Genomic DNA, 19270 nt, shown 5'->3' on the forward strand with positions numbered 1-19270 from the left:
ACTTTGTAGTCAAGAAAATGGGGGAACTGCCTGTGTATGAAAATGCCCCCGAGGTAGAGTATGGGCCATGCAAGGTGGTGCGTGGAAATCTTTTCCTGCCCATCAGGGAGCTGCATGGGCCTGGTCAGGCTGAGGTGGAGATGCCCCCTAATAGGCCACAGAGTCCCTGAATGATTCAGCCACAAATAAACAGGGAACCCCTTTCCCCTCTCCTGGGAGATTTGGACTCCAAATTGGACTATGAGAGATGGTATCCCTTCCAATTTCACCATAGTCTGGGGCCCACTGTGGCAGAAGGAGAACCCATTCAGAGGGTTGCAATTGAAAGCCCCGTGGAAGAGGGCACCAAGCAGGGCAGCCTTCCAATGAACAGTCTCAGGAGAACAGCGGTCCTGGGAGACTGGTCCAAGGAAAACACCCGGCACATAGAACCTGTACCTTCCAGCCGGGGGAGAGAGGCCCCCTCGTCCAGACTTTCCTGGAGTCCCATGCAGGAACCATTGCTTCAGCCTCAATGAGAATGGAGGCCAGTCCAAAAATTCACTTATGATACTCCTGGAATGCCCAGGGAGGTGACCATCACCGCCCCATGGACCCAGTAAACCAAGGGCATGTGCTTCACCAGGGACAATGAAGGGTCCTCGCAAGGGAATATGTGGCGGTCTTACCTGCTTGTGCAGGCGTGCAGACCGGCACATGGAGGGCCAGCACTGGGAGCAGCTCGAGGCTGCTTAGGCCCCACCCAGTTTGCATACTAGCACATGGAGAGCCAACCCTGAGAACAGCTCAAGGCTGCTTGGACCCCACCTGGTGTGCAGACAGGCACATGAAAAACTGGCCCTGGGAGCAGCTTGAGGTTACTCAGACCCCACATGGTATGCAGACCGGTATGTGGAGAGCCAGCTCTGGTAGCAGCTCGAAGCTGCTCGGGTTAGCCCTGGCATAGGCCAGATAGCTGGAGCCCTGCGGTGTGGTCCGGCCAAGGAACTAAAAGAGCCCTAGAGCCTAGAGCAGGTCCTGGGAAAGGGAAGGCCCAGGCCTGCGGCTGGGTAAACCAGCCAACAGCGGCTGGATTCCCCACTCCCCCCTCCCCTCCCCGAGAGCTGGAAGAACCCTCAGTGCCCAAAGCAGGGCACAGAGCCAGGAGGGAAGGTCTTGGCGTGAGGCAGACAGCGCCGGGGGCCTCTGACTGAGCGGAGGACCCTGAGGCCCGGTCAGTGGCTCCTCAGAGAGGACTGTGAGTTGTTAGTAGAATCGGGACCCGCAGGGGAGGCATTCCTGAAATAAGTCCCACCCCCTCTTGAGGGAAGCCCTGGGTGAAAGGTTCTTTCCCAGGTAAACCTGTAGGAGGGGCGGTACCCCTTGCTAACTGGAATCCAGGGGTAGATGTACCTTATATCATGTAAAGCTGTGCCTTATATTTTGTAAGACTGTTAACATGATTGTGGATATGTTGTACAATATGTGATGGGATTGGTTTAGTTTTGCATAACTGGTTCCTCACTGGTGTGCTGTCTGCTCACACCTTTTCCCCCCCTCCTTCCTTTTTTCTACCCGGTTGTACTCTGCCAATGGTTTCCCTGGGTTTTCTGTAAACTACCCATTGACCCTAACTTACCTGATTCACCTATCTGGATATCCACCTCTCCTCTCCATATGAGCATCCTGAAGACTAACCAGTTGTGCCAGGCCTCTGTAGGATGCAGGGTTGAGAAGGCCATCCCTGAGGTGGGTTGCCCATTAGGACAAACAGTCCCAGGAGGGGGTTCCTGGCTTACCATATTGTAAATACTTATCTGTATACCCTTAGCGTTGTTGAGTGATATCACTGGAAATACTTACCAGAAGTTTTCCTTTATTTGTTGGGTGATATCTACTGAGATACTTACCTGAATATATTGGATAAGGATAGTATGTATATTATAATTTAATAAACTTTAAATAGTTAATCGGACTGTGCGAAATTTCGCTGGCAGTTTTGTTTTGACACTATTTCGACTCATTTTGAGCTCAAAACAGCAAAATCGAAACAAAACGGAGAGCTTCAAAACAGCCTCAAAACAAAACGAGGCAAATTGAAACATTTCAGAATTTTTTAAATGTTTCGAGTTTCAAAGCTCAAGCTGGGCTTGCCTTCAGGGAAACAGAAATTAAAATAAGGAGGGGGAGGGGAAAGAGGGTGGGGGAGAAGGAGTGCTCTCATTATTAACTGTGTAGCTGGCCAGTGACTGTCATCCTTTCCTGAAGTCTCTTCCAATCCCAGTGCTCTGGGGGAGGGATGGAAAAACTGCATAAAAGGCAGCATTGTTTGAACTGCCCTGCTTTCTGCCTTCGTGTCAGTTGAGTGAGGGCGCACCTTATATACACACACACACACACACACACACACACACACAGTGTCACCCACCTATGTCACAAGTTTGCCTGTCAGCAGCTAGAGGTGCAGGGCATCAGAACCCAGGATCCCCCTGCACCTATCTCCTTGACAGCTTGCAGGCTTCGTGGCCACAGCAGGGCCTAGCATGCCTGCAGTTTTCACCCCCCTGTGCCCCAAGACAGTCTCACAAGCACCCATGTCACAAGTTTTGCCTGTCAACAGCCAGAGGTGCAGGGCCCCAGAACCCAGAAGCCCCTGTACCTATCTCCTTGAAAGCTGGGAGGCTTCGTGGCCACAGCAGGGGCTAGCATGCCTGCACTTTTCACCCTGCTCCACCTTAACACACACAGTGTCACCCATGTCACGAATTTTGCTTGTCCACAGCTTGAGGTGCAGTTTCCCCCAAGCCCTTGCACTTATCTCCTTGAAACTTGGCAGGTTTTGTTGCCTCAGCAGGGGCTACCACCCCTGTAGTTTTGACCCTGCTGTGGCTTAACACATACATGTGACATGAGTTTTTTGCTTTCAAGGATTTAAGGTGCAGTTTCCCTGAAACTCCTGCACCTATCTCCTTGAAACTTGGCAGGCTTCATGCCCTCAGAAGGGACTACCATTTCTGCAAGTTTCATCCAAATCAGGCGAGAAATGACAAAGTTATAGGCTGTTTCAAGCTTCCCCATTATAGCCTATGGGCAAAATGTGGAAACAGCATCAGAGCAGCGAAACTGTTTCGACGAAATGAAATGTAACAGCAGTTTCAAATTGAAATTAAATTCGAAATGAAATGCTGTTCCGTGAAAACGTTGAAACAGAGCGGTGCCATTTCGCATAGCCCTAATAGTTAAGAGCATTGGCGTGGAGCTGACTCTGTACAGGAAAGAGGGATCCAAGCTCAAATTCCAGGTGTCGCTTGCCTCCTCTATCCTTTCCAATTGAGGACAGGCACACCCTTGGGTGTTGCCAGGTTACATGAGATATGCTGTTTCTAAATGACTCCAGATAAGGGTCTATCTTAGGTGGTGGAAGGCTGGGACTAAAGAGGCTTGGCCCCTGTAACAGGGAACCCTAGCCCTGTTACCAAGAGACAGGATGGTCCCTTTAAATCTAGAGCCTTCTAGTCACAGCTGGTCAGTCAGGTAGGGGTTAAGGCTCAGGCCTGCCAGCCAGTCAGGTGACAGGAAGGGGAAGGCCAGACCCCTATAAACAGCGAGTGGAGAAGACCAGAGGGGCAGGAGAGAAGGGGGCTCCCGATGAACTGGCTCCCAATTCACCGGCTCCCAGGGGCTGCCATGGCTGCAGCCTCATCCGGAAGAGTACGCCATACTGTGAGTCAAAGGGCATGATCACCTAAAGTAAGCAGGCATGTTGCCTCTCCTATTTTTTATTATCATTTTTTATGTTTGTGTTGGATGTTAATAATCTGGAGGACTGGGGAAGCTGTCTGGGGGAGGAGGAGGCCTCGTTGGGGACCCACTGCAGTGTGGGGACCCCAGCACCAAAAAGGGTGCGGTATTCAGGGCAAGCGGACCCCAGCACCAGAGAGAGTGCAGTATTCAGGGATTAGCAGGCTCCAGCGCCAGATCTGGCACAGAAGTCCAAGTGAGTTTTGAGAGCTAGAGCCTTAGAGCCAAGCCCTGATTAGTAGGTTATTTTTTTTGTGGCTGACAGGCCTAGCTAAAGAGAAGGGGAGTAAGCCCATAGTGGCTGAGACCCCAACATAGAGAAGAATTTATAAATACTATCTGTGAGGCTTGGGCGGTGGTGTAGGGGAGGAACGGAGCCCCAGATAGCACCCCCTGGCATTGGGGTGAAAAAAAAAACGGGCAGCCTCCCACCTAATTAAGATTATGAATTAATTGACAACAAGATGTGGTGGGCAAGAAGGCGGGCAGCTGGCCCAGAAACAGGTGGGCAGGCCAAAGGAAAATCGGCCCCCAGTAGACCCCCTGTTACAATGGTGCATTGGCCAGGAAACTTCTATACGGCAGTATGTATCATAAGGTGTTGGTTCGCCCGTATGAGGGAAAGAACCCTTGGGTCCATAAAGAAGCCAGAGAAATGAGAGCAGACCCTAGCCCCAGACCTGGAATCACAGCAGCAAGTCTTGGATCAGCTACACCAAATAATAGAAGGCCTACAGGATCAAGCCCCAAGACAAAGGGCACTGGTAGCCAACAGGACTGGGAGCATCCACCCACGATCAACGACCCAGGTGGGGATGTGTGGCTACAGGGCCAGAGTCAACCCTGAGGCGGGAGATGAGCTGCTTGCATTGATGGTGGAGGTGACAGTGGAGGGGAAAAGAATATGGGTTATGCTGGACTCAGGCTTATTGCAGACCATGGTGGGGAGCGATGTATTACCAGCAAGAGAGAGGGAAGTAGTGGACCATGTAATTGTGCAATGCTGGTGTGGGGATCCCATAAAAGTGGACAGAGTGGGGGCCGTTCTACAAGTAGGCGACAGGACCTGCCAGATGTTAGTTGGGGTCACGGAGCGCCTACCCTTCCTAGTGATACTGGGCTGTGACATGTGACCCAATCACATGGGTTGACAGTGATAGCCAGTGTGATGCAGAAAGAGGGGACTGAGGGGAGGGAGAGAAAGTCATCATTGGAGGCCCTGGGAGGCTAGAAAGCCCAAGGCTGGATGGGAAGGTGATCATGGGGCTGAGGGGTTCTCCGGTGAAACCGAACAACCCCCACCCAAAGAAGAGACCAAAAAGGAGGTGGATGTCATACACTTGTGGGAGGATGAACATTTCCAGTTGGAACAGAGTCAGGAAGCAGATTTTCAGTGTGCTTTGCAGGAACACCTGGCTCAACGAAATGGTGAAGTATTATGACCAGAACTGATGAAGACAATGCCGTGGTTTGAGGTAAGAAATGACCTTCTGTACCGAATTGAGCAAGGAAAGCCTGAAGGAGGAGAGTTGCTGGTACCTCGGCAATATCGACAGGCTCTTTTGAAGGTGGCCCATGAGCTCCCTATGGGTGGACACTTGGGCAGGGACAAAACAGAAGCCCGTATTCGGGCAAGATTTTTTTGGCCAGGACTGGTACAGGAAGTAGCGAGGTATTGCACTTCATGTCCCATGTGCCAAAAGGTGAACCCAAGACACCCTCCAGGAGCTCCTTTAATTCCAATTCCCTTGGTGGAATTTCCCTTTAAGCGTGTGGCAGTGGACATCGTGGGGCCACTTCCCAGAAGTAGCACTGGAAACCATTATATTTTAGTTTTACTGGATTACACAACAAGGTACCCAGAGGCTGTGCCGATGCGGATAGTGTCCACTCCAAAGGTGGCAAATGAGCTATTGAAAATATTCTCATGAATAGGACTCCCTAGAGACCTGCTGACCAGGGGATGAATTTTACATCATGCGTGTTCGAAGGAGTGAGTAAAGCTTTGGGAATTAAACACCTAAAGACGGCAGTGTATCATTCCCAAATGGACGGGCTCATGGAGCGGTTTAATCAGACATTGAAGTAGATGTTGAAGAAATTCATGGTTGAGAGTCCTCAGAACTGAGATAAAGTGATACCACCTTTGTTATTTGCCATAAGGGAGGCACCTCAGGCCTCAACTGGGTTTTCACCCTTTGAACTATTATACAGCTGGCAACCAAGGGGCATCGTGGATTTAATTAAAGAGGGTTGGGAAGAACAGAATAGCAAAGATCAGAACTTGATCCAATACATAATACAACTGCAGGAACGCCTTGAAGCAGCTTGGAGCAAGGCTTTAGGAAATCTCAGAGAGGCCCAGCAACGGCAAGTGAGGCATTATAACAGAGGCATGCGGGAAAGGAAGTTTGACCTGGGGGACCATGTGTTGGTTCTATTGCCTGACCATGAGAGTAAGTTACTCCCTTGGTGGCAGGGACCCTATGAAATTATATGCCAAGTGGGGCCCATAGACTATGAGGTGTATTGGACAGATAAACAGAAAAAGAAGCAAGTATATCACGTCAATATGTTGAAGAAGTGGGAAGAATGAGAGGGTATGTACCTAGCCCTTCATCCTGAGGAATTAGAATTGGGGCCCTCTTTGGCAGAGGGAAGTGGACTGGGTGACAAAGAACTGGCCCTGAAACTATCTGAAGATGAGAGAAGACAGGCTGCCAAGATAGTCAGGGAATATGGGGCTGTGTTCCAGGAAACCCCTGGGGAAGCTTGGGGTGTGGCACATCGAATAAAATCTCCTCCAGGCCAGATGATCTGTGAAAATTGGAGAAGGATTCCACAACAACTGCACAGCCAGATAAAAATAGATATTGAGATGATGCTGGAGAAGGGCATCATATGCGAGTCCCACAGTGACTTGCGGAGCCCCATCGTAGCAGTGCCCGAGCCAGATGGGAAAATTCGTCTCTGTATTGATTTCCAGAAAGTAAATGCAATAGCCAAGTTTGATGCCTATCCGATGCCGAGAGTAGATGAACTGGTGGAAAACATTGGGCAAGCTCACTACATTTCCACTTTGGACCTGACAAACAGTTACTGGCAGATCCCTGTAGTACCAGAAAATCAAGAAAAGACAGCGTTTGCCACCCCTTGGGGTCTCTTTTCTGGCGAATGCTGTTTGGACTACATGGAGCCATGGCTACATTTCAGCATATAATGGACAGAGTTTGGCTCCCCATGGGGGTTACGCCGTGGCTTACATAGACCATATTATTATATACACTGAAGACTGGGTGGGACACCTAACCGCACTGAGAGCAGTAATGCAAGATTTGAGAAGGGCTGGGCTGACAGCCAATCTGAAGAAATGTAAGATAGGGAAAGGAGAAACACAATACCATGGATTCCTAGTAGGAAGCGGAAAGGTGAGACCATTGTTAGACAAAGTGGAGGCATTGAGGAATTACCGAGCTCCCCATACAAAGAAACAAGTGAGGGCTTTTATGGGGCTAGCTAGTTATTATAGAAGGTTTGTACCTCATTTCGCAGACTTGGTAGTGCCTTTGACGGAGATGATGAAGGCAGGGGCCCCAAACAAGGTGAGATGGACGCTAGAGGCAGAAGAGGCGTTTTGAGCGGTGAAGGACACGCAATGTTTACAGCCCCTACTAAATACACCGGATTTTAATAAACCTTTCCTGGTGCAGACCGACACATCAAATGTGGCTATTGGAGCAGTGTTGGCCCAGAGAGGAGAAGAAGAGCATCGATAGCCTACATAAGTAGGAAATTACATCCACCGGAATGGAATTACTCCATGATATAGAAACAGTGTTTGGCGATTAAATGGGCTGTTGAAACACTCAGTTATTACCTGTTAGGGTGACAGTTCACACTGATCACCAATCACGTGCCTCTACACTGGCTACAGAGCATGAAGACAGATAATACTAGGCTGATGAGATGGGCCCTTAGTCTGCAACCATATTCTTTTGAGGTAGAGCACCACCCAGGAATTCAGAATATAAGTGCCAATTTCCTCTTGAGACAATACGAAGAAGAAGAGGGTCTGGGGAAGAAAAAGGGCCCCCAGACAAAAGAGAAGAGAGGGGTGTGCATAACAGGGAACCCTAGCCCTGTTACCAAGAGACAGGGTGGTCCCTTTAAATCTAGAACCTTCCGGTCATGGCCGGCAGGTCAGGTAGGGGTTAAGGGTCAGGCCTGCCAGCCGGTCAGGTGACAGGAAGGGGAAGGCCAGACCCCTAAAAACAGCGAGTGGAGAAGACCAGAGGGGCAGGAGAGAAAGGGACTCCCCAATTAACATGGTGTCACGGCCGCAGCCTCATCTGGAAGAGTACACCATGCTGTGAGTCAAAGGGCATGATCACCTAAATTAAGCAGGCATGTTGCCTCTCCTATTTTTTATTATCATTTTTTTATGTTTGTGTTGGTTGTTAATAATCCGGAGGACCAGGGAGGCTATTTGGGAAAGGAGGAGGCCTCATTGAGGGCCCACTGCAGCATGGGGACCCCAGCACCAAAGAGGGCATGGTATTTGGGGCGAGCGGACCCCAGCACCAGAGAGGGCTCAGTATTCAGGGTCGAGCAGACCCCAATGCCAGAGAGAGTGCCATATTCAGGGGTGAACAGGCCCCAGTGCCAGAGAGGGCACAGAAGCCTGAGTGAGTTTTGAGAGCTAGAGCCAAGCCCTAATTAGTGGGGGGGAGGGGGGGATTGTGGCTGACAGGCCTAGCTAGAGAGAAGGAGAGTAAGCCCACAGCGGCTGAGACCCCAACATAAAGAGGAATTTATAAGTACCATCTGCGAGGCTTGGGCTGTGGTGTAGGGGAGGAACGGAGCCACAGATAGCGCCACCTGGCATTGGGGTGAAAAAAAAAACAGGCAGCCTCCCACCTAATTAAGATCATTAATTAATTGACAACAAGATGTGGCAGGAAAGAAGGTGGATGGCTAGCCCAGAAACAGGTGGGCGGGCCAAGGGAAAATCAGCCCCTAGTAGACCCCTTGTTACAACCCCTAAACAGGGCAGTGGATAGGGCCAAAATGCAACCCAGCTGTGGCGGGTGGCTGCAGCAGGGGTGGGGAGAGGCACACATTCAGTGATGAGAGAGGGAGTGGGGCTAGGGCAGGGGCAAATGCTGTACAGGCAGGGCATGGTACATAGCCATGAGCAGCTAGTCTGGGGGGCTCAGGGTTCTGGGGGCAGCTCCTGCTGCTACGCACACCCCAAGAGGGCATGAAGGAATGTGTGTGCCTGGATCTGTACATGGGGCGGGGCGGGGCGGGCTGCCACTGCAGGCTGGGGCCAGGGCCAGGATGGAGGTGGGCTCTTCCTGGCAGGGGGCTGGGATGGGGCTGCACTGCTGCAGGCAGCGGCAGCACTGGGAGGGGGGTGATGGCAGGGACTGCAACCACCCCAAATTCGCTGTAGTCCCCACAACTCCCCCTCCCAGCACCACCACCACCATTCCCAGAGTGTAGCACAGCCCAACCCCCGACCAGGAAGAGCCCAGCACAGCCCCCCAGCCCCAGCCCACAGTGGCAGCCTGCCCTTGACCTGTATGCAGATCTGGAGCACACAATCCCCATGCCCTCCCAGGGTGCATGCAGCAGCAGGAGCTGCCCCCCACTTGCCCCCAGCAGCTGCAGGCATGTGGTGTCATGTGGCTCTCAAGCCAGCTGTGCTCAAAGTGCAGCATGCAGCAGCAGCAGCTGCCTCTGCCCCACACAGAGATTGGGGAGGCATGTGCCCTCTGGGCCTCCACTTGGCCTACCACCCAGCCCAGCCAAGGCCCCACTCAACTCAACCCCTGCTCCTACCTGTGCCCTGCTTCCTCACTGTTGGGGCCTCAATCTGCACCCCCCTGCAAGCCTTTTCCCATCCTCCCACCCCTTCCCCCATGGACATCTCTGGGGGGCATGCATGAGCACTCAGCCCCCCCCCCCAATAATTTTTTCTCCCTCCGCCTATGGGGCCTATCCCAACTCTGTTTGAAACCCCCCCAAAAAAGAGGTTGCATAACTGTCCCGGGCAGCTTATTCCACCATTGTACTGTCCTGACAGGAAGCCTGCTTTGTTGCAGCTTAAACCTATTGCCTTTAGCCAGGTCCACACAAGCAGGGGTGTGCCTTTGCAGCAGCATGAATTTGTACCGCTACTTTGTGCCCCAGTGCACACCCCTGCCCATGTGCTTTGTGATGGGACACATTGTGCAGACATGTGTGTTTTGTGGTGCTGCAGACCTCTTTGCAGCACCACAAACTGTATGAGTTGCACATTAATCAGTGCTTGGTGCTTAGTATTTGCTACTGAGATTTCCCAGTAACAAAAAAAACCTGGAAAAAGTGGCACAAACTACGCCAAAGTAATGAGTGCTGGAACAAACACAGATGGGGGAACAAGCATCCCAAGGCTGCCTGCTCTCCCATCTCTGCACCCTGTGGAGCCCCCATGCTGAGGTACCCTGTGCCCCAGCCAGCCACTCCCTGTTTGGCTGGCGCACATTGTGCCCTGAGATGGAGAAGCACATAGCCTTGGGCTGGCTATTGCACTGTCTCTGCATGCCTCAGCTCACCACTTTGGCATGGTTTGTGCCACTTTTTTCCAGGTTTTTTGTTTGTTTGTTTTTTGCTACCCAGAAATTCCAGTAGCTTGTCACTCACCTTTGGATCCTCTCCTACTTCTGTATATCCTTCTTAAAATGGAGAGCCCAAAACTGCACAAAGTATTCCTCCTAAGGTCTATACAACTCTTCTATTAATTCACCCTCCAGGTGAGGGAGATCCCCTGCCCTCCATCAATGCTGACCTTGTGAAGGAACATCTTGAGAGGCTGGATACCTTCAAGTCAGCCAGCCCTGACAATCTACACCCCAGGGTACTCAAGGAGCTGGCGAGCATCATAGCCCAGCCTCTGGCACGGATCTTTGAAAACTCCTGGCGCTCTGGTGAAGTGCCCGAAGACTGGAAGAAGGCCGATGTGGTGCCTATGTTTAGGAAAGGGAGGAAAGTGGATCCGGCAAACTATAGGCCCGTTAGCCTGACTTCTATCCCGGGGAAGATCTTAGAAAAGTTTATTAAAGAGGCCATCCTTAATGGACTGGCTGATGCCAACATCCTGAGGGATAGCCAGCATGGGTTTGTTGCGGGTAGGTCTTGCTTGACCAATCTCATTTCCTTCTATGACCAGATGACCTATCACCTGGACAAGGGAGAAGAGATCGATGTCATATATCTTGACTTCAAAAAAGCCTTTGATCTGGTATCCCATGATCACCTCTTGGCAAAACTGGCCAATTGTGGCTTTGGGTCCACCACGATCCGCTGGCTGGGAAATTGGCTCTGTGGTCGGACCCAGAGGGTAGTAATTGATGGAAGTCAATCGTCATGGTGCCCTGTGACCAGTGGGGTCCCCCAAGGCTCTGTCCTTGGACCAATATTGTTCAACATCTTCATTGATGGTGTGGACATTGGAGTCAGAAGTGGACTGGCCAAGTTCGTCGATGACACCAAACTTTGGGGCAAAGCATCCACACCTGAAGACAGAAGGCCGATCCAAGCTGACCTGGACAGGCTCAGCAAATGGGCAAACAAGAACCTGATGGTGTTTAACACTGAAAAATGCAAGGTTCTCCACCTTGGGAGGAAAAACCTGCAGCATTCTTATAGGCTTGGCAGTGCTACACTGGCTAGCTACTATGGAAGAAAGAGACTGGGGGGTCATCATTGACCACAAGATGAACATGAGCCTTCAGTGCAATGCTGCAGCTAGTAAAGTGACCAAAATGCTGGCTTTCATCCATAGATGCTTCTCAAGCAAATCCCAGGATGTCATTTTCCCCTTGTTCTTGGCTTTGGTGAGGCCACAGCTGCAGTACTGCATCCAGTTTTGGGCTCCACAATTCAAAAAGGATGTGGAGAAGCTTGAGAGTCCAGAGAAGATCCCACACACATGATCAGAGGTCAGAAAAACAGATCTTACAACGACAGGCTGAGAGCTATGGTGCTCTTTAGCCTGGAAAAGCGCAGGCTCAGGGGTGATCTGATGGCCACCTATATTTTTATCATGGGTGACCACCAGTATCTGGGGGAACGTTTGTTCACCAGTGTGCCCTAAGGGATGACAAGATTGAATGGTCACAAACTCCTCCGTGACTGTTTCAGGCTGGACGTAAGGAAAAAAGTCTTTACTGTCTGACCCCCCAGTGTCTGGAACAGTCTGCCATCGGAGGTTCAAGCACCTACATTGAACACCTTCAAGAGTAAATTGGATGCTTATCTTGCTGGGATCCTATGACCCCAGCTGACTTCCTGCCCTTTGGGCAGGGGGCTGGACTCGATCTTCCGAGGTCCCTTCCAGCCCTAATGTCTATGAAATCTATGAATTCAGCCCAAATTTGTAATTTGTGGCTTGTTTTTCTCTCTTGTTTTGGTGCAATTTTTGGTTTGGGGTTTTTTGGAGGAGGGTTGGGTTTTTTGCAACTGCATTACATTGCTGACTCATGTAGGTTTATTCATAGATCTAGGTTCTATGATCCAGCAAAACTGCCAGATCTTTCTTGCCAGCTGTCGCTGGTAGGTGTTATAGGGCTTTGCCCCCTTCTTGGCTGGTGCCTAGCCCCCTAGTGATGTCAGGGTGAGATCCAAATTCAGCACCACTGATGTAAGTTGGTTGCTGCTCCTACTCACCTGCCACAACTTTAATGTTTTATTTTCTTCTTGGGAGGCGGTTCCTGGTAGGTAGCCTGAGGGGATCTCACCCCTGGGTTTTTTCATGGGGCTCCAACCTCCCCTTTACCCCACCCTTACCACATCCACAGCCAAGGCAGACTCTGCTCTCCACAGGTCTTACTTTTGGATGATCCCATCTCATCCATGTCACCCACCTCCAAGGGTCAGAGGCCTTCTGGTCGTCCGTCCTCCAGAGGCCATCCTTCGTCTTCGGACTCTGTCCTTGGCAACTAAACATACCCCAGTCCAGGGTCAACTGTAATTTAGGAATGAAAAATTAACATAAGAAATTAGCATCTGTTGGCAGGCCCTTGGGATCTTGTCCCCCAGGCCCCTTGGTCCTGCTTGGGACTCAGTCCCTCCTTGCCTGGTAGGCATCTGGGAGGGGTGGCCACCCTATGCAGGGCCTCTGCTGACCCTCTTGGGGAAGCCTCCCTTGGGCCTACGCCCCTTCCCACGTTGGTCCTGTCTGACCTGAGGCTGGGCTGTCTGGTCCCACCAGCCTGTGTTGTTTGTCCCTCCTGCACTGGGTTCCGTGGCACTCCGCACTTTCTTCGCTGCTGTGCAACCCAGGGGTGTTTGCGGTCCCTCGGTACTGCTCCCCACTTGGGTTTCCTGTTAGAGCCTCGGCTCCTGTTTCTGGCATCCCAAGGAGCTGTTTCTCCCCAGTGGAGCTTCCTGGCATCCCTCTGCCCTGGGGCTCAATTTCCGCAGCACACCTGCCGGCATCTCCCTGCCAGTGCTTGACTTCCTGCCACTGTCCTCAGGGCTCGCGCTCCACGGGTCTCCAACCAGCATCTCTCTGCTGACGCGCCGTTCTCCCTCTCCCCACCTCGCAGCTGAGTCTTCAGATGCTTTTTGAGCAGCCCAGTCTCCTCTGGGGCCCCACCCCCTTCTCCTTCTGATTTGCAGGCTCAGGCAGCTCTGAAATTGCCAAGCCAGTTCTCCCTGCCTCGATGTCTCTCCCCAGCTGTCGCTTTTTGCCATCCCTGTGGTGAGTATTGGGGCGCATCGGGGAGAAGGGGGCCTGGGGCTAGTTGTGGGGGCTTTTGCCTCCCTTCTCACACCAGCACTAGTCAATTATCCCCTATCCTGTATTTGTGCATTTGATATTTCTTCCCTACATCTTACACTTGTCTTTATTGAATTATGTTGTATTGTCCACAGCCCAAGTCTCCAATTTATCTAAGATCCTTTTGAATTCTGCTCTTGTAGTCTAAAGTGTTTGTATACACAAGACATAATTCAGAAGCATTTCAAATTCAGCATCCAAATCTTTTGGATATTTCTGATCTTAAACTGCGTCTGAGGCGCCCTCCCCCCCCCTTTTTTCTTTTACATGGGGAGATTATATTAATTTATATCACAGGTGTGAAAATAAATATGACATTTGTGAAGCACTCTGATATCCCTGAACTGACAAACACCATAGAAAACCCCAAAAGGAAACAAATAATGATCTGTCCTTTCAAGCTTAAATAAGGCCACAAACTGAACAGACGAGCAAACAAAATATTGAACTAATACCCCCGGACAAGCAGTATTAGTCTTGCGCACTGAATGTGAGTGATACTTTGGATCTGATGCAATAAAAACTACCAATGCTTGTTCCCAAAGGGAGTAAATTTAAGTTTGCATGGGTATTTCCTAACTTTTGAGCTCTTAATTTTACAGTTTTAATGCTTTCTTAACATAGTTCCTTGTGTGTAGTTTAGATCGGGCCAGGAATGGGAAGTCATCCCAGCTGGTCTGACTTCGCGGCCCTGGCCTGATCTAGCGCTGGGGATGGGAAGTCATCCCAGCTGGGCTGACTTCCCAGCCCCAGTCCAATGGTCATGCTGGGGAGGTAAACTCAGCCTAGCTGGATTAACTTCCCATCCCCAGCGCTATGGTTGAAACATGTCGACTTTTCAACTGTTGAAATGTTTCAGCTAGCCTAGTTTTGTTTCGAGGGTGTTTCAAAGCCCTTTGTTTCATTTTGATTTTGCTGGTTTGACCTCAAAATGAGTCAAAACAGTGTCAAAATGAAACAGCCAGTGAAATTTCACACAGCCTTACTATTTACTGACATTAAGCAGTTCTCTGGATTTAGGGGGATGAAAATGAGAATCAGCGGGTTTCGCCCTTCTCAGATTCACTGATCCAAAGGAGAAAAGATGTTCAGCATTTATCTCTTGCCAGATATTTTCCATGGTCAGTTTAAACAAGTCATGAATTTTGTACAAAAAGTCACTTTGCAGTCTTTGTTTGCCAGAAGAGGTCACTTATCTCTGTCTCCACTGGTTTTAATGCAAAAATATCAGATTACAGCACTTGTTATAGTGTTCATGACACTTCTGTGCATAATAAAAATGTTATGCTGACTAATTAAAATATAATAACTACAGTAAATACAGACCAACCAACAAAAAGAAGATTCCTATGCAACAATAAAAAATATATTCACCAGCACAATGTTAACGCATTTCTAAAATTAATTAATCCAAGGGAAATTTTGGGTCAAAATCTCTGGGTTTACTTTACGAATCACATAGGTGTTCACAAACCTAGCAGTGTTAATATTGTGTGACATCTTTAAAAGGATCTTATTACACCTCAGAATACCATAGCATCCTGGTTGAGAATCACTACTCTAAGGTGTTAGAACAGGGGCAGGCAAAATGTGCCCCATGGGCTGGATGCGGCTAGCTAGGCCGTTCTATTGGGGCCCCTAAAAAATTTAGAAAATTAATATTTATCTACCCTTGGCTGCCTGTCATGCGGCCCTCGATGGCTTGCCAAAACTCAGTAAGCGGTCCTCCGCCTGAAATAATTGCCTGCCCCTGTGTTAGAAGCAGTAGCAATTGATATGGGATTAAGGACAGGATCAAACTAATAGCAACTGCAGTTGAAGCAATGTGAGAGGCAATGATTTCTTAGGGTGGTATCTCTTATTGGACCAACTATGTACTTGGGATAGAGTTAGACAAGCTTTCAAAAGCTTGTCTAACTATCGTTACTACACGGTTGGTCCAACGAAAGATATCACCTTAAGAAATCCTTACCTCATATAATTTCTGGAGCATCTGAGAAAGAATAAACTTTGGAAAAAATGTGAAAGAGACGAAGCCAATTGTTTAGTGAAATAACCAAGAAGTCTAGTGACATGAACTCAGAGGAAGCAGCCTGAGAAAAAGTCTCAGGTCTGCAACTTGCCGTGCACCTGAATTGTATCTTGTTAGATATGGAAGTGTCTATCCTTGGCAGATGAGGGATGGTATTACTGCATAAAGCATTCATTTTGGTAAAGACAGACATTATAATTATACTGATACTGACATAAGCTGTTATGATGTAATTTACGTCTGCATGCTTCTGTAGCAAAAGAAGCATAGCAAACCATTGCAACTTTAATCCTGTATGAAACTGAGTTAAAGTTATAGATGCTTAGCTATTTTTTTTTGCTACAGGATCGTGCCTATCTAACAGTTCCATGATAGCAGATACCTGCTCTTGAATGGCTCCCTTTCCTTTTTCAAACAAATGTTTGTCCAAACACTTTCTGCAGGTTGTCTTAGATTAAAAATGTTGAATTCCATTGCAACAGACAAAAGTGCACTGCAGTGATTTACTTGTAAAACCAACTGGCCTGAGCACCCAGTTTTGAGTTGGAGAACTCTTAAGCAAAAAATAATGTGCAGCTAAAATTGGAAGCTATAATACAAGACTATATTTTAATTAAAAGGATTCTTCCCACCATTCTAAACTAAAATTTACTTCACGTTTAATTATGTGGATAATTTTGTTCATGGGAGATCACATGATGAAATACATCTCTGAAGAGTAAAACAGCCATTGAGAGATTAATATTATTTGAGATTTGTGTACATGGTAGGCACTTTGCTCTTCTGCTGCTACATAAAGCTTGTGTGAACTAATGACTTGTGGTAATCTTTATCCTTTCCAGGTAGATACTAGCTTGCAGAATGGTTTTGCCCCAGGCATGAAGCTAGAGGTTGCTGTCAAGTCTGACCAAAACACATACTGGGTAGCCACCATTGTTACAACCTGTGGACAGTTGCTCCTGTTACGTTATGATGGGTATGGTGAAGACCGTAAGGCTGACTTCTGGTGTGATGTTATGACAGCTGACTTGCACCCAGTTGGGTGGTGTGAACAGAACAAAAAGATTCTCAAAGTGCCTGAAGGTAATAGCTCCCCTTGGAAATGAGGGAATATATTTTAATTTCTGAGCCAGTATGCATCTGCAATAATAATTGACTATTTTATCATTTCAGAGGCATGAGTAGTTTGAACTCGGACTTGGACTTCACTACCTGTTACCAACCATATCTCATGGCTTTGATTTTTTAGACATTGGTTGCTGTTACAAAGATGCTACCTTTTTTAGAAAAAAAAATTGGTCTGATGTAACACCTGATATACATCACTGCCTTGTGCTTATCTGATTCTGTGAAAACAGTTTTTATTAAACTTCATTCTCAAATCTATGCTAATATCAGTACCAACACTGCACAAAACAAAAAGTACATTAATTTTGAGCTGCATCTTAATTCCTATTTTATAATTAATTTAATATCCTTTCCTGTAAAATGCCAAATGATCATTCCAACATAGGCTTTATCTATACTAGCGAGTTGTGATGTCAAATTGTCAAAAGTGAAGGTTCCAGACTTTTGCTTTGAAATAAAGGAAGTTTAAGCTGGCATAAATGCATGTGTAGACACACCCAGTGTTACCAACAAGTAAGCCAGATAAAGACACATTGTGTAAGATGCAGGAGCATATATGCCTTGTTGTTGACATGTAGATCAGGGCTGTCCAACTGGCAGCCCACAGACTGCACATGGCCCCCAAAGGGTTAGCATGTGGCCCATGGGCTCCTACTCGGCCACCACTGCCCGCTACTGTCCCCCTCCCTTGCCCCCTGCTCCTATTGCATCAACTAGGTTCTTCTGGCTCCCCTGCTCTCCTCCAGCTTCTGCTTCCTGTGGCAGAAGAGGGTCAGGGTACTCATGATGTGCACAGGGCAGTGAGACCAAGGTGCCTGAGCTGCAAACAACAATAGCAGAAGTTGGGCTGCCTGCATTATGGTGGGCAACATACATGGTCAGAGTGGGGTGTGCTGTGCATGCAACAGAGGGGAGCGAGGTTGCCTGCCCAACATGGTGCAGCTGGGATTGTGGGGGAGGGGAGGAGACAGGCTGCCCATGTGCTGGGGAGAGCCTGGGGGCACTGCCTATACCTTGTGTGGCCCCCAGGACTGTAGCCTGTACCATGTATGGCCCCTGGCTGCCTGAAAGTTGACTGATACAGATGATAAATTATATTCTGAATGAAGCATTTTGAGGATCTGAAAATCTCTTGTTGCGCAAGTAGCCTTTTGCTGGCAAGAGAAGCCATCTTTACTTCTTGTTTAGGTATCAAGGAAAAGATACCTGACCAGGAGGAGTTCCTTCAGCTGACGCTGAAAGGATCATGCAGTGCTCCTGCAAACCTGCTAGAGGGGGTGAGTTCTCATTTCAACTCATTTAAAATGATGGAATTCTTTTTTTATGGGCTAGTACACTCTTAATTTATTGCACATACAGTGTAAAATGAAGCCCTGTTAAACTGATCAGTTCTACTCCCTTCTTAATTTTAAGAGCTGTTATTTATATGCCACTGTACCTATGAGAAGTAAGTTTTGTTTACCTTCCAGTGTTTGCACCACTTAATTCAGGAAGGCATTTGATCTACATATGGAGTTACTAGTTTGGATTGTCTGTTCAGCCTGTTAGCCCCAATCAGAGTAAAAATGCTTTTTATTTACAAATTCACTTAAGAAAAAAGGAGTGAGCTTATTTTTGTTTCCCTTGAATACTTTTTGTGGATTCTCTTCTTTATCTAACCTTCAGAATGCTATTTTCCTCAATTATGTTCCTCCTTACCCTTTTTTGCTGATGAACAGAATTTCATTCCATTACTGTTCCATTATTATTTTATTCCTCAACTCATGTTCCTGTATTTGAAATAGGCCATATTCAGAATCTTTTAACTGTCATTCCTTTTCTGTAGCCAGAATGTTTGTTGTATGAAATTACCCACATCCCCAAAACTACTTCAGTTGGTGTCCAGTCTTAAATTATGCCCAAATTACTCCCGATTACAGTGTGGTTACTTACTGGAAAATGAGAGCTACAAATTAATTCTTGCCTATGCCCAGTGTTTTAACAGAAACATCTTTACATCCTTGCTGCCCTGTCTTCTTCCACAGGGGTTGGCAACCTATGGTCCATGGAGCCTTTGAATACAATCCACAGAGTTGTAGCTTTGGTAGCATTCAGAGGCTGTGTCTTCGTGCTACAGCTGTACACCTGGGGCTTTGGTGGAGGGAGAACTTTCCCTGTACCATGCTAAGCTGGGTGGCAGGGAGAAGCAGTGGAAGCAGACAGTATCTAGTGCCCACCCACCTCAGACCTGAGCTGCGTCATTCTGGCCCTTCACCAAAAGAAGTTGACGACCCCCGCTCTTCTGTATTAGAGATGCTGGAATTTTAAACAGATGGGCCTGGTTTGCTCCACTTCCTCCTTTCATTTTAATCTTTGAATATAACAATTTCAAATACCACTGAAACAAGTTAAGTACATCTTCTGACTTTATATAAATACATACTTCTATCACCATGGCTCTAAATAGTCCAGAAGCTGTAATAGCAGCAATGTGATCAACATTGCTCATGAATTTTGTGATCTGT

General features: G+C 48.3%; 1 protein-coding gene across 1 annotated transcript in view; it reads left to right on the plus strand.

Moving 5' to 3' along the window:
- The window catches only part of SFMBT1 (Scm like with four mbt domains 1), a 107009-nt gene that overhangs the window by 14929 nt on the left and 72810 nt on the right, over positions 1-19270 (plus strand). Inside the window, exons 2-3 of the mRNA XM_059716060.1 lie at positions 16481-16721; positions 17955-18043. Of these exons, the coding sequence (XP_059572043.1) occupies positions 16517-16721; positions 17955-18043 (294 nt within the window). The 5' untranslated portion in view covers positions 16481-16516. The remainder of the gene's footprint in view (positions 1-16480; positions 16722-17954; positions 18044-19270) is intronic.

This window comes from Alligator mississippiensis, chromosome 12 (genome assembly GCF_030867095.1).
Source record: "Alligator mississippiensis isolate rAllMis1 chromosome 12, rAllMis1, whole genome shotgun sequence".
Taxonomy (NCBI): Eukaryota; Metazoa; Chordata; order Crocodylia; family Alligatoridae; genus Alligator; species Alligator mississippiensis.